This window comes from Dama dama, chromosome 22 (assembly GCF_033118175.1).
Source record: "Dama dama isolate Ldn47 chromosome 22, ASM3311817v1, whole genome shotgun sequence".
Classification (NCBI taxonomy): Eukaryota; Metazoa; Chordata; class Mammalia; order Artiodactyla; family Cervidae; genus Dama; species Dama dama.
This window is the reverse complement of record NC_083702.1, coordinates 24,484,184-24,500,338: the sequence shown is the minus strand read 5'-3', so window position 1 is coordinate 24,500,338 and position 16,155 is coordinate 24,484,184. Positions and strand designations below refer to the sequence as shown.

Sequence of the window (16,155 nt, the reverse complement as noted above, 5' to 3'; positions counted from 1 at the left end):
AATGTCTACTGACAGATAAATAGATAAAGATGTCTCTCTTATACACACACACACACACACGGAATATTAATCAGCCACAAAAAAGAATGGACCTAAGGATTATCATACTAAGTGAAGCAAGTCAGAAAGATATATGATGTCACTTACACACGGAATCTAAAATATACAAATGGATTCACTTATAAAACAGAAACAGACTCATAGACATAGAAAACAAACTAGAGGTTACCAAAGGGGAAAAGGCAGGGAGGGATAAATTAAGAGTCTGGGATTAGCAGATACAAACTACTATATATAAAATAGAAAACAGTAAGATTCTACTATGTATCTAAGGGAGCTATAGTCAATATCTTCTAATAACCTGTAATGAAAAAGAATATATACATATGTATAACTGAATCACTTTGCTGTACACCACAATCTAACACAACATTGTAAATCAATTATACTTCAACTTTTTAAGAACAGACAACAGAAAAATTAAGAGTATTAAAAATCAACACAAAATTAAAGTAGGGGGAAAAGTACCCAAAAACAAAAAATAGATGATATATTTTTTAAATTATAGAACAGCAGACCTAAATTCAACCATATCACTGACTAAACCAAAGAAACAGAATGAAATTTCCTATCAATATTAGGGATTGTCAGATGAAATAACACATCAAAAAATCAAGAAAATAACTAGTTTTTTTCCTCCTAAATACTCACTTTAAATACAAATACACAAACACACTGAAAAAAACTGCTGTAATTACATTAATGTTAGAGAAGATACAAAGAGTAAATCTTATAAAGATAAAAGGGTCAATTTGTCTATTTCTTTTTATTGTTTTAATGCTCTATTGTAAGGTGCATATTTTTCTATAATGTATAATCTATAATAGGAAGAAAGGTCTATAATCAATGAGCTAATTTACTGAATTGTATTTTTATTTATCCTAACTTGACTGATAAAGTTCATCTATTATCACATACTACAGTAGTCTCCTGTTTCTATTTTCTTAAGAAATAAAATCTAATTATTTCAATAATTATTAACAGCAAATAAAAGATATTCATGATAGCTGGAACTATTTCCATCAGGCTCCATGGTCAGTGTTCTACTTTCACTAACAAATTTAATCTACAATAATCTGTGGCTGAGATCAGCATTAACCATATTTTATAGGTAAGAAATCAATTCCAAGGTTTAGATAACGTATTCAAGCCTTACATATTAGGTAAGTTACAGTTGCCAGACTGTCTGACTCTAGAGCTTATTATTTTTATGTCACTAGGTTCATGTTTTTCTGCCATCAATTCTGAGAAAACTTATGTAAAGAGACATTACATGCCTATATCTGCATTTATACATATTACTGAAGTTCTGAAACTGCTAAAAAACATCTTGTGTCAAGTAGGTTTTAATACTAAGAATTTATTTTATTAAAAAGTTATTTAATCATGTGTCCCCCCAAATGACCACTCTCATCGTATGAACACTAAGAAAATTTCAAGAAGGCAAAGATATTGGCTTTGTAGAGTATTTTTTTTCTTGTACTAAAATAATAAGATCATATTTAAAAGGCAATAACAAAGAATATATTTGAAAGGCTAGAACAGGGCACTTCGACAACTGCAGAGAATGCCAGTACAGAAGACCCGGCTGTTCACTCCACAATCTCTCCAAAGGAACTTGGGAACTATCTCAAGGTTTGGTTGGCTACCAAAAATGTGGCCCTTAGAAATTTTACATAAATTATTGATCATTTTCTTATGTACCTTAAACACCTTAATCAATAAACTGTGTCATACTGGCTTATCAAGGTTGATCTGTGCAAACACCAAGGCTGATGATGCACACCTGGGTTCACTGCTGGGAGTCCTGCATTGTGACTGCCATAGCTGGTTACACAGAAAGAAGCAGCTGTCCAATCAGCTCAGGCCGTGACACTCAGTCAGGCTTACCAGGGCAAAGACCTTTCACTTGTTCCCTAAGGTAATAACCAGAGAGAAAGCCCCTCCTGTGCAGTGCTGGTTAGGGAAGAACATGGAAGCCTCAGCCTGACCACACTTGATCCCACTTGATGCTTATTTTTTTTCCCTGCTGGTTTGGTTCTCTATTTTTTGCTGTGATAAACCATAACCATGATATAACCTGTCACAGGTTTTATGAGCCCTTCTAGCAAATCAGCAAAACTGAGGTGGATCTCAAGTCCCTCTAAACAGTAATATAAAACTACAGAAGCAGCAGAAAATGATTTCTACACTGTTTTACAACATATGATGGTAGTTTTAATAAATAATGTTTTACCCCATAAAATATATTAGTAATGTACTACATGAAATGAGATCTATGAATAAAATAATAACAATTATATGGAATATGCTAATAAATGCTTATTTGAAAGACATTAGAGAAATCTTCATTCAAGGACTACAAAAAGAATATTTTATATCTTTAATTATTTTCTCATTAGCTATGTCTGAACAACTATCATTTCCATACATGCCATCTAGATTCCTTCTAAATTATGATAGTTTTACAAGTGTTCAGAAGTAAAACTAAGTAAGACTTGGCATAGAAAAAAGAAGTCATCTGAGTGGTTAGAAAGCTAAGAGTGTAAAGAATCATAGGCTACCTATTTCACACCAGATTCTATTTGCTACCAAGTAACATACAGGGTAAAAAGCTAACAGCAATTTCTTAACATATGTTCAAAAAAACTGTAGTGTTAACATTATCAAAATATTTCTGCACAACAAAAATTTTATCTATAACCCAAAAAGCCAATATAGCATCAATTTATAACTAGCAGCCCATATATATTTCCATAATAATTTATTATATAATAAAACTTGCATATTATATTTACTATTTAAACCCATAACTGGAACTCATTCAAACCTTTGATCAGACATGACTTTAACAGATTAGCTGCCTAGTCATGCTACTTGTGTTTTTCATACAATGGTAGTGAATTACTATTCCTGTAAGCCAAATAAAATATTCATTGAGAGACCTTTCTGGTGGTCCAGTGGCTAAGACTCCATGCTCCCAATGCAGGGGCCCAGGTTCAATCCCTGGTCAGGGAAGTAAGATCCCACATGCCACAGCTAAGACCTGGTACAGCCAAATAAATTCATTAAATAAATAAGAAGAATTTTTAAAAAAATATTCTTTGAGAACTTAGAATTTGGTTGTACAGTCTCTTTGCTAATCTGATGCAGTAACTTACTATTTCAGGTGTCTTTTGGATCTACTGGTACAAGTTGCTTCATCAAAATAAAAGTTATATAATACAATGTAAACTAAAATAGTTACGATTCTAAAACTTGTGAAGTGGTAATACATGTTTTAGACTTTCTAGAACATAAGTAGCTGAGTGTGACTAGATTTTGTATTATTTTGTTTTTTTTTTTAATTTAAAAAGAATATTTTTAAGTAAAGAACTTTAAAAGTATGGCAAACTTTTATATCAATTTATTTTTACTGAAATGTTTACAATATTCCATACACTTTATTTCAGCAACCTAATAAAACTTTAAAAAATTTTTTTATTTTGTACTGGAGTATAGCCAATTAACAATGTTATGCCAGTTTCAGTGGACAGCAAAGGGATTTAGCCATACATGTACATGTACCATTCTCCCCCAATTCCTCTCCCATCTAGGCTGCCATATAACATCAGAATATAACTTTTTGCAATGATGAAAATATTCCATATCCTTGTTTTCCAATATGGTAGTTACTATCTATATGTGGCTTTTGAGCTTTGAAATGGGGCTACTATGATAGAGGAAGTAAATTTTTTATTTAAGGCTAAATTAAATCTATTTTCATTTAAATAGCCTACATGTGATTAGTGGCTACCACATTAGACAGCACAACTCTAGAAGAATCACCATTTATAACAAGAAAAAACAGCCATTAGTGTCCATTTTCCTCTTCTAAAACATCACCTAGTATGTCCAAATAAACAAGAAAAAAGTTACTGAGAGAAATGAGGATGTTTGTAATTTCTTTGTTTAGTTTTAGTTTTACTTTATAAAGTAAAGCTAGACTTGCTATAAATGTTACAGAAAAGTCACTGAATATATCGATGTTTCCTATACTACACGCCTTCCAAAAAAGTACTCCATATGCTTTTAATTAAAAACATAGCTACAAGACATTCTCAGAATCAGAACTTTGACCTTTGATATAATATAAAAAGCCTGCTAAAATTTGTAAGAAATAAAATATTTCTAATAGCTTTAGTGTGATCTATACAGCATGGTGTATATCTATCTCTGGTCAAAAATTCATCATTTTAAAGATGAATAGTCAAAATTAAAGATCACTATGCCCTTGTTTTAAAATTCACATATTTTATTCACGCCTGACTTATTCAAGATTTTTTCTCTCACTAGGAAAATATATGAGTTTCTAGATATGATTAAGAGGAAGGGAAGAAATTAGACCATCAAACATGCAATGACTTCCCTATGAATCTATTACACCTAAAGCAATGTAGAAAAAGAATCATGATGAACTTTATTAATACAGGAAAAATGGAGTTACTCCACTCCTGGGTGACTTAAATTTAACATGAAAAAGTACCAAGGACGGCAAAATACTAACAAGCTATCAGAAAAACCAAAATTTTCTTTCCATAAAACTGTTTCTGATTAGCTCTGAACAAACTAAAATGGAGTCTCTGTGTGTGTTGGCAATGGCAGGACAGAGGATGGGGAGGAGTGGGGAGAGGGATAAACCAGTGAGACCTTCTTAAAAAGATGGGCTACATGTAATTTGGCGACTAAAACTTCACACTGTATGAAAGAAAATTACTAGACTGTCAGTTATATATAATCCAATATCGCTAAGAGAATTACCAGTAAAAAAATTCAATTCTTGTCAAACAACACAGAGAAGCTGTTTGAAAAATTCTGGACAGTTGTAAAAAACAGACTTGGAATAATTTTCATTTTATCAAAGAACATCAATAGAAATCCATTCTTTCATTTTGAAACAGTAGGAAACATCTTACCTGTGATGTGCTATCAGCTGCTTTCTTATTAACAGAAGCATCTACTGTTTTGTTTGTCTGGTTTTCTAAGGAGTCAAAAAAACAAAACAAACTCAGAGCTATTTTTAAAGGAACCTACAAAATGTGAAAGGGTAGGTTTCTTTATATACAACAATTCACGTTAATTTTCTCCAATATGTTTTTTGTCTGTCAACATGTCACATATGTAAATTACTCTCTCATAGACCACTGCTACAAATCTTTCAGAAGGACAAATTGATACTAGAAATCCAAACACTTCATATACCCATTAAACACAAATTTTAACTCTAACCAAAGGAATATTGCAGGGAAGCAATTTAAGATGTGTATAACCTAAATGCTATAACACGAAAAGTTAAATAAAATATAATCCTTCCATACTACACAACTCTGGAGAAAAAAATTTAGTAACATGGCAAAAATGTAATAAATTCACTAGAAAAATAAAGTGATCCTGATGAAACATACATGCATAATCTCAACAGCTCAATCACAGATGGTTTTCCTTTATTCATTTTTCAATAAACTTGTATTGAGTCTGTACACACACACATACATAAGAATTTTGCATGTATGGAACTACAACTATATAGTTGTATAAAAGATAGCTGAATGAAAAAACAGCACAGAAAAGAAACAAAGGATGTTTTTCTGCCTCAATTTCTAAAGAAAATGTATTAAGTTTTGTCAAATGTCTTGAGCATCTACTGAGGTGATTAATCAGTTTTTTCTCTTTGGTAACGTGGTCAATTACATTAATAGGAGTTTTCTAATGCTGAAACATCCTATCCACACTTTCTGTCAAAAAAACTTTATAGTCAAAATATGACACTCCTTTCATTTGTAAATCTTCATAACATACATACAAAGTAAATAATTTATCAATATATTTAAAAAGACAAAACCAGAAATGGTAGATAGAATTATTTCTGTCTATACATTTAAACAAATGAGGATAAATATCTACCTGTTAAAAAGAGGGTTTTACAGGCTAGGTAAGTAAAAGGGGCCCTTCCAATTTCTGCCTACCCTATCTGAATTATCTTAGATCTTTGCATAGCAAGAAAATATACATATATACACATATGTACAAATGCATGTGTGTGTATATATAACCTAAGGAATCTCCCAGGTATATTTAAGATGTATGTATACACATATCTTTAATATCTTAAAATTGCTTCATTTACAATGAATCAGCTTCATTTCTGGACTGCAAATTTCTTGAAATACTACTTAATAAAAAAAATTTTTTTTAAATAATACTTCTTAAAAATACTACTTAATAAAAAAAAATTAATTCCAGGTTACTGACATGCAGAGTATTAATACACACTCAAGACATTACCAAAACATAAGCAATTTACTGCGAATTTTTAAATATATATATACAGTGTAAGAATACATTCATTTGGATTTAAAACACATTTTCAAGTGAAAATAAAAGGTAAGTCAAGAAGCAAAGCAGGTGAGGGAGTTTCATTTTTATTTTCTGTTGATTGGCTGGTTGGCTGGTTTCGTTCTAAGTTGTGTCTGACTCTTGCAACCCATGGACTGTAGCCCACCAGACTCCTCTGTCCATGGAATTTTCTGTGGAATTATCCTCATACAATTATTCTCAAGATTCAGGAAAGATTTAAACTGATTAATGAAATGTTTTATTTCTACACACACACACACACACACAAATACTAATAAATATGAGAGTTTTCTTATCGAGCATGATTCTTTGACCTAATTGTCTCAGGACACAAAGTTAATTATTCATAAAGCTGTAAAAATATTCTTTATCCTAGATGTTCCACTAACTTCTCCTACCCTTTTATTAGATTGTTGTCTTGATTCTCAATGTAACATTTTATAGTTTCACTGCATCTTTTGTTTTCTTTTACCACTTCAGATGAATTTTGAAAGTAAAAAGTTATGAATCAATCTATCAAGCAATAAAATTGGCAGGATATAAAGTAAAAAATTGTACACTAAACCCTATCATATAAGAAACATCTCTGTCTCTCTATTCTTTAAAGATATTGTCACTTTTAACCAACACTGAATTTTTACCAGCATCATAAAATGGATGTGTATTATGAGCATGTGTATTTTACAGGGGTGCATTAGTAGTGTACGTTGGTAGGTGCTGGATAACTGAATGAAAATAAATGGAATGCAAAAACTTTTAAGTCACTTTTACCACCCTCTCTCTCATCTAAAACACTCCCAAGAGCCTCTAGTTTCTCTAACTCCATTTTCTCCCCTCCTGTAGCCAGTGTTTCTGGATGTCACACTCCTTCCTCTCTGTAAAAATCCTTTAAAACTCTACTTCCCACCATCTTGCCATTCACTCCATTCTCATACCTTCCCAGAGCTCCCATATCCTCTCACAGAAACCTGCATATATTTACATTCATCATATTTATAATTATTTAACATTCAAGTTCCCTATTTGACTATAAGCTTGGTTACAATAGGGACTATTTTGTACATTTCTGTGTGTCTGCATGATTTTAGAACAAAACAGGCATTCAATGTTTTATGAATGAATGCAAGCATGCTAAGCCGCTGCAGTCATGTCCGACTCTGTGCAACTGAACGGACAGCAGCCCACCAGGCTCCTCCGTCCACAGGACTCTCCAGGCAAGAATACTGGAGTGGGTAGCCATTTCCTTTTATGAATGAATGAGACAAGCTATATTTGGTCTTTAAATTTCCAAGTAATCCTTAGAACAACTTTTATTTTATACTTATAAAAAATATTGACTTACTCTATGAAGACATATGTACATAAATATATACAAATGCATGCTGTCTAGTTATACATTATGCAAATAAAACTTACATAAGCATAGTTTTTAAAAAGTTTTACTTAAATAACTAATTAATTTATCACCTTATGGGTGTACTAATGTTTGGCTTCAGCCTTCATATTCACCCAAATTTTGCTATTTGATCTTGGCTTAGGTTTTTGCAAGTCTCAATAGCTAAATGCCCACTTTCATGCCATTTATGGCATCCTTAAAATTATGCATAATCAGAGAATATATCATCTCATAGGACCTCCTTCTAATTAATATGGTAAACAAAGTCAAGCTTAACATTAATGGTTTTGGTTAATATCTAATAATTTACTTTCAAATATATGTAAGCATTCCAAATAGAACTCAAAATGAAGATCTCCATAATATAATTTATGTATTAAAGTATATATGTGTTAAGTATATATATGTTAAAATATAAAGTTTTAAATATAAATATAAATGTATTATCACAAAACTAATAATTACTAAAATTATTAATTTTATATACAAAAATAATTAATGACAGTCAAGAAATTAAACAGACTGACATTACAACTAATAAAGCACATTAAGCTAGATAATTTTGGGAAAAACACACACTTTGGGTCAACAAATGTTCATACAATGTTAACAGGATAATGAACTGAAGTATAATTCAGATGTGTGTGTGTATGCTCAGTCAGGTCCAAGTCTTTGCAAGCCTATGGACTGCAGCCCACCAGGCTTCTTTGTCCATGGGATTCTCCTAGCAAGAATACTGGAGTGGGTTGCCATTTCCCCCTCCAGGGGATTTTTCTGACCCTGGGATCAAACCTCCATCTCCTGAGTTGCCTGCATTGACAGGTGGATACTTTACCAATAAGCCACCTGGGAAACTCATAATTCTGATACTGTACAAGTATTTAGGGAACTTGCAATCATAACATTAAACAAAGTAATCTTTCAAGTTATTGACTTCTTTTCAGGCTATGGTCTTTCAGGGAAAGTTCTATATTTAAGAATTTACCTTATTTTGTAACCATGATTTAAAAATAATGACAACTAAGTTCAAAATTTCATAAAGAAGAAAAACTCCAAAATCACAGAAAACAATGTCCATGATAATCATCTTCCACCTAACATGTTAAAAAATAGTAATGACTGGAAGAAATGTAACCCACCCCCAGAAAATCTTTCTCATTCACTGAACTCAATTAAAAGTAAGCATCTAAGGAATGTTGTGACAGCAGATAATGCTAATAAATATCATTACTGTACCATGCAAATATTTAGTTTTAAATACTAATAATAACTGTATTTGAAATTTCAATCTTATATCCCAGATGTTAATTGTATGAGGGTGATATTCAGCTTCATTCCAGTATGAATTTTTATCTACAATTCATTTACTCTCAGTAACTCTGTGAAACTCTATTTTATGAGAATATATACTCAGAAGAAAAGTACTCTCCTGAAGACCACATAAAAAATTAAAAAAACAAGCCCTGTATATCTCACTTATAAAAAGTAGTTTTGTACTTTATAATTTTTTCTTATATTTCAAGGTCAACTATATCAATAGGACAGTTACTACAATTTCACTATATACATGATGCCCAGGTACTCTTTCCTATCTTTCCAAAGTAGTGGGGATAAATATAAAATCAGAAATGAAGAATAAGCAAGTTGAAGAATGTATATACAATCTATGCTTTCTAAGAACAAGGAAGACAGAGTTCTACAGATTTTAAATTAGGAACAATCAAGTTCTCCTTCTTGCAATACTTCAAAGTATATATAAATATACAAACATAATCATGTAAAATATGCCATATAGGAAACTATATAAGAGAAAACAAGAAGCAAGCAAACGTTCTGCAGTAAATTAAAGAGGGAAGACCTAGTATAAAACCATTCAAATTTGGAAGATAGGAGTGAAGAATGCACAAAGGATTTTTCCAAATGGAGTAATGGGCAGGGGCTTCCCTTAGTGTCTCAGATGGTAAAGAATCTGCCTTCAACACAGGAGACTCAAATTTGATCCCTGGGTTGGAAAGATCCCCTGGAGATGGGAATGGCAACCCACTCTACAATTCTTTCTTTTTAATTCATTTATTTTTTAATTGAAGGATAATTGCTTTACAGAATTTTGTTGGTTTCTGCCAAACATGAACAAAAAATATGGAACACTTCAAGAATTTGTGTGTCATCCTTGTGCAGGGCCATACTAATCTTCTCTGTATCATTCTGATTTTAGTATATGTGCTGCCCAAGTGAGCACCACTCCAGTATTCTTACCTGGAGAATTCCATGGACAGAAGAACCTGGCAGGCTACAGTCCATGGGGTCACAAAGAGTCAGACATAACTGAGCAACTAACACTTTCACTAGAGAAGATGTGTGGTTCTTAATTTCCTCTTATTAGCATATATTACATCACTTAGATATTTTAAAACATACTGTTTTCTGTATATTCAGATATATCTGTAAAATATATTATAAAAGTAATTCACAATGCTTGCTACAAAGCCAAAATTAAAAATTTGCCCAGGTTAGGAAAACTAGTAAAAGATGAATTACAAATGGTAACTTCTTACTCAAAATAAATTCTCAGATCCCACTTTAACAACATCATTTCTCTTAGGTAACTAAAATAGTCTCTGTGAAATTCTATTCACTCTGTCTTCTAATAATGATAGTCAACTACATATACACATACACACACAAATTCAATTATCTAGACTATTAACAAGCCTGCTTTTCTATTATTAAATCTACATGTTGACTTACCAATTCTTGTGGTGGTAGTGCTGCTCTGTTCTGCAGGAGATGAAGTACTAAAAGCCGAAATTGGAATCTTCATCTGTATAGGACCTCGATTATTTGATGGACTATACAGTCCTGACGGGCCTACTGTAGGTAAAGAAGTCCTTGTGGCTTGGACAATAGAGTGTGCTGTGGGAACGGCCTGTACGGCAAGTGTTGTTCCTAACGGTGCAGCACTGGCGGGAGAATTCCTTTGAATACTAGGACTGGGCACAGAAGGAATGTTGTTTGGTTTCGTGGGGTTTGGCAAAGATGGCAAAGACACTGGATTTTTGGTAAGACCACTCACTGTAGGTGGGCTTTGTACAGAAATGAATTCAACGTTGCCTGATGGTTGATTGGTCACTAAAGTCCCTGGATGGCTCTGAAGGAGCTGAGGCTGGGAGGATACAGCAACAGGTACATGTAAAATCACTGGTAAAGACTGTAAAGAGATTGTAGGCTGGGGATTTCCACTAGGCACCTGAGTAGAAGCAACTACTGTAGCTGTGTTGGGTGCAGGAAGAACTGACGTGGCTGTCAGAGAACCTGAAGTCACTGGAGGCTGCAATTTAGGTTGACTACTGACAACTGTTGGAGGAGTGACAAGATTGGTTGAAGGTACTGTAAAAAAAAAAGAGAGAGAAGTTTCAGTTTAAATAGCTATCTTTATCAGCTAAGATAATATAATACAAATTTGACGTACTGCAATATATACAGCAGTCTCTCATATCTTTTAATTTGATTTAAATCCTTGAATTCTTAGATTATTTGCAGAATCATTTCTGCATTTACATTTGTGTTTTATCATTAAGATGGAGGACTGCTATCTCTGTATCAAGAGTCTCCGAAAATTAGCATACTTACTTCAGAGTAACTAGCTGGAAATACAACTAAAAAACAGTGAAAACTAGGCAAAACTGAAAAGACAATTTTGAAAGTACATTAAAAATGCCTTAGAACACTGGCAATAAATAAACTCAAATAGAATATCTAGAAAGAGTACCATAAATTCATAATAGTTAAACTTAGTGATGGTATTTTGCCATATGGATAAAGTGAAACCTGTACCTGTGGATCCGATGTTACTGAATTCCCTGGGAGAGGAACTAGTGAGGAGAGGCTACTACCTCTATTAAAGTTCTATTGACATTATGTGATATGGAAAATAACATAGGGAATATGGGAGAAGAATTAAGGAGCTGACAACAAAGAGCAGAGTAAATAAAAATGTTGGTCACTGCAGTTTTATAGTCTTTTTTTAACTCAGCCATTTGTGTTTCTTCTCATTTAAGCAGGTTTAATAAAAATCAATGACCAAATCTCCTTCTCACTGATTTGTAAAGTCTTTCCAAAATCACAGGCACACATAAAGCATTACTGCTGCATACCAAATAAGGCTGGCTGGCTCAAGGAAAAGTGCTTGGACGACTGGCTGAGCTATAAGCTGAGCTCACAGCCTATTTGATGGAATACCACTTTTACTTGAAAGACTGACTTATAAACACACTACGGTTATTCACATTAGGGTATCTGGCAAATTTTTTCTTGAAAATAAACCAAATAAGGCAGAGACTTCAAAGAAAACAACCAACAGTATATACTGGTAACAGTAAAATCTGAGTTTTAAAAAATAAACAACTTAGAACTTGGGAAAATACATCTACCTGCCACCCTGAGAGCATGGTTAGCTTCCCAAATCTTTAAAGGCTCTTTTGAGAATAACTGATAACAAAGTAAATAAATACAATTAAAAAAAATTTATTAATGAAATGTACCCATGTTCGGAAGACTTAGAAAACTCGGTGAATATCTTCCAAGTGATCAATGTATGATATTAGTAAAAGACCCATCCAAGTACAAGACAAACGAACTTTGTGAAAAATTTAAAAAGGTTTATTGGTATGATTTCTGATTTCACTTTGCAACTAACCTTTAAGAAACCACTACTTGCTGTGTCAAAGAATAACACCCACATTCTCTCTAGGCCTTTCCCAACTACATATTTGTATGAGGCTGAATTTTATTCACATATTTCAACTAAAACAACAAATTGCAACAGATTGAACGCAGATGCAGATATGAGAATCCAGGTGTGTTTGGCCATCTTAATGTTTTAAGTGAAGTATAAAAGAGACATAAAAATTTAATATAATAATATTCTTTTCGCTAATTTTTTTAATTTTGGAAAAGAGTTACTTTTCACCAAAACTTGCTACTTATGGTATGTAATTCTGTTGTTTAATTGCTAAATCATGCCCAACTCTTCTATGACCAAATGGACTGCAGCCCACCAGGCTCCTCTGTCCATGGGATTTCCCAGGCAAGAATACTGGACTGTATAATGGTAAAAAATATAGGTTTGCAATTATTTTTAAGTGAATTAATAAACATTTAAAAATTATATGTTTTAATTTCTACCATAGTAAATATCAATTAATATACCAACATAAATAAAACTCTGTAGATTCTTAATAATTTTTAAGATTATACAGGAATGCCAACACCCAAAAGTTTGACAATCACTACAGCAGAAATCTGAGTTTCTGTATTTTTACGTACATCTGTGATCCTACTTTTTAAACAAAAATTTGCTCTTAGCACTCAATTTTACATAACTGTGTTCAGTTTCTTAGTCCATTTCAAGCTCAAAAGAGTGTAAGAAAAGAAAACAAAAGCCTTCAATTCATAACAAAATGTATTTCGGTGTTAAGAATATTACCTGTATTCACAGGGGTTTGAAAAGATGGCGGTGCGCTCTCACTTATATTTCTTTTGGACTCCAACATCTGTCTCACCGTGTTTGTATTTCTATGAAATATATACACACACAAATGGTCACTGGACATGCCATTCTAAGGGATATCTACTTATGCATACAGAAAGCAGTGGCCCATATGAACAAAGGGTAGCTAGACGTGGATATTAATTTAAAGCACTAAACTGGAAGTGAATGCAGTGAAGCAAAGCTGGTAGGAAAACACTGGAATGCTGGGGTGTAGGGCATTAGGGAAGAGTCTTCCTTTTATATTCTATGTTCTCAATACTTTAACCTGAAAACCAAAAATGGGTCCGAATATCTGCACACATTAGTTTTTATCAACTCTGACCAAAGAATTTCTCAAATACTTAAGGTAATACTATTTAGCACAAGTGGTTAAAGAAATCTGCAATGACAAAAGAAAGCCTTATAAAAAACTAGCAAAATCAATATCCATAGGAGAACAATTACAGCTAAGCAAAAAGAAGCAAATATACTTAATTCAGTACACCAAATACTTATCTCTACAAAAATACATAGCATCACATTCTAAGATCTTTCTGCACAATAAAGAAAATCAGAACCTTGTTCTCTTAATGAAAAACTTGATAAATAGCCTGTTTACAATTCTCACCTGTAGGGCACACTGTTATTGCTGATGACATCAACTACAGACTTTCCTGGTGATACAGGTGGGTTTGGTGGGTTCTGGGGAGAAAAATACCAAGGTAAAATAAAGCCCAATTCACAAGGAATCTTTCAGACCTTTAAGTGCTTTGTTGATACGTTATCTGTTATTTCTATAGTACAAGATAAAATCTTACTAAGAAAAAAAAAATTAAACCTTGGCATTGGCACATAAAGCGCTTACACAAATTAGTATATTGTCACAACTACTTATCATATGAAAAGTGAATAATTCCTAGACCTCAGTTTTTATGAGTAAATAAAGAATGTAAAAATAGTTTACATGTTAAAAGTCTTCAGTAAGCATTAACAATATGAATCTAAAGAATAACTAGATACTCATTCAATAAACATCTAGTAAATGCCTACTATATATCCTGGCAGAGGAGGCACCAGATTACAAGCAGAAACTCAACAAACAAGGAAAATATGTTTATCCTCAGAAGTAATTAATTACCAATTAAGTGGTATCCTATGTCACAAATCAAAATTATTTTTATAATTTTTGTTTAAAAAATAACGACTTGTCACTATGTGACTTATAATTTCATAAAAAGATGCCCCAATTCTAAACTTCAGTACAAACTAATTTAAGCCTTTTTCCATCCTCCAAAACAGGGACTATAGAAACAGAGTTGGGGGGGGAGGTGGGAGGGGGGATCGGGATGGGGAACACATGTAAATCCATGGCTGATTCATGTCAATGTATGGCAAAAACCACTACAATATTGTAAAGTAATTAGCCTCCAACTAATAAAAATAAATGAAAAAAAAAAAAAAAAAAAGAAATAGAGTTGTAACATTTATATGCTAATTACCATTATTTGGGCCTCCGTTATAATGCCACTATCATCATCTATTTCTTAAATTGAGAAAAATAAGTCCACTCAAGTCTTAATTAAATATAATACATATTGAACAAATGGTGATAATCACTTAGGATCACATCAAGCAGATGCCACTAATCACTCTTCTCAACAACAAATATATTTTGCTACTTATTATAGGATAAAAGAACGATTTTATCCATGTAGAGGAGGAAAAAGATAAAGAATTAAGATAAACTGCTCTGACACAGAAACATCTGAAACATCTAGGAAAGCAAATGAAACTAACATCGTAGCATCACTGGGAAAAGTTTTAAAAAATTTTAGGGGAAAGAAGTGCATCTACTAATAAGCCTTTGAGTATCAGTACACTCAAAACACTTAAAATGAAGGTAAACATTTCAGAGGGAAAAAATATAAAAGGAGGAGTATATGCATAATAAATAAGTATAAATAAGTCAAGAAATCTGTTGAGAGATTAGAGCACCTTAAATGAGAGTAAGCCCAAAAGAGATAAAATCATAGAAGGTAGGAAAGTCTGTTGCACTTAACCACCATATCCCACCTCCTTCCTTACACAGTGTGGTAAATATAAAAGAAAAAGAAAAAAAATCCCAACAAGTGTCCTCTCCTTCAGGAAAGAAACAGTGGAATTTGCAGATTTTGGGGGGACACTGATCAAAGTACTGGCTTCAATCTCACCCAATTAGGAAGAAGAAGCACACATTGGGGGTCCTGGGGGGTATATGAGAAGAAAGGCAAACCTCTTGGTCCTAAACCAGAGAACTGGCAGTAATACAGAGAGACAACAGGGGTAACTCCAATATAATGGTTTGCTAAAGCAGCAGCAATTTGAAAGGCAGATACCAGGTGGGGGATGGGAAGATCCCAAATAGAACCAGACAAAACTCTGCAGATTAGAGATACATGCACAAACTCCAAGAAAATGCCATCTCTGAAAAAAGGTTTGAAAGGAGATCAGAGTTATCTAACTGGACCAACTAAAGGTTGGTCTTCATCTGTACAAAGGTCTTCATCTGTACAAAGATATTCCAAAAAGATGGGAAGTGTATTTTTTCAAATGCCTGATTTCAACAAAAGAGAAACATACAAAACCAAACAAACACAGAAATATGGATCAATCTATGAAATTAATCTCCAGAAACTAATCTCAAAGAAACAGATCTAGGAACTACCCAACAAAGAATTCAAAATGACTATCATTAAGATGTTCAATGAGACAGAAAAGAACACAGAAAGAAAAC

The 16,155-nt window shown here is 32.8% G+C and overlaps 1 protein-coding gene and 1 non-coding gene across 4 annotated transcripts in view; both read right to left on the bottom strand.

The window, feature by feature from the left end:
• ATF7IP (activating transcription factor 7 interacting protein) overlaps positions 1–16,155 on the bottom strand; it is a 108,345-nt gene that overhangs the window by 16,491 nt on the left and 75,699 nt on the right. For all 3 annotated transcript variants that reach the window (XM_061125052.1, XM_061125051.1, XM_061125050.1), the window contains exons 7-10: positions 14,011–14,084; positions 13,338–13,426; positions 10,601–11,239; positions 5,016–5,080 (exon numbers count right to left, since the gene is read on the bottom strand). In XM_061125052.1, the coding sequence (XP_060981035.1) occupies positions 5,016–5,080; positions 10,601–11,239; positions 13,338–13,426; positions 14,011–14,084 (867 nt within the window). The remainder of the gene's footprint in view (positions 1–5,015; positions 5,081–10,600; positions 11,240–13,337; positions 13,427–14,010; positions 14,085–16,155) is intronic.
• LOC133044069 (U6 spliceosomal RNA) lies at positions 9,986–10,091 on the bottom strand. Its single transcript, XR_009689821.1, has one exon. It is a non-coding gene; the product is annotated as a U6 spliceosomal RNA (small nuclear RNA).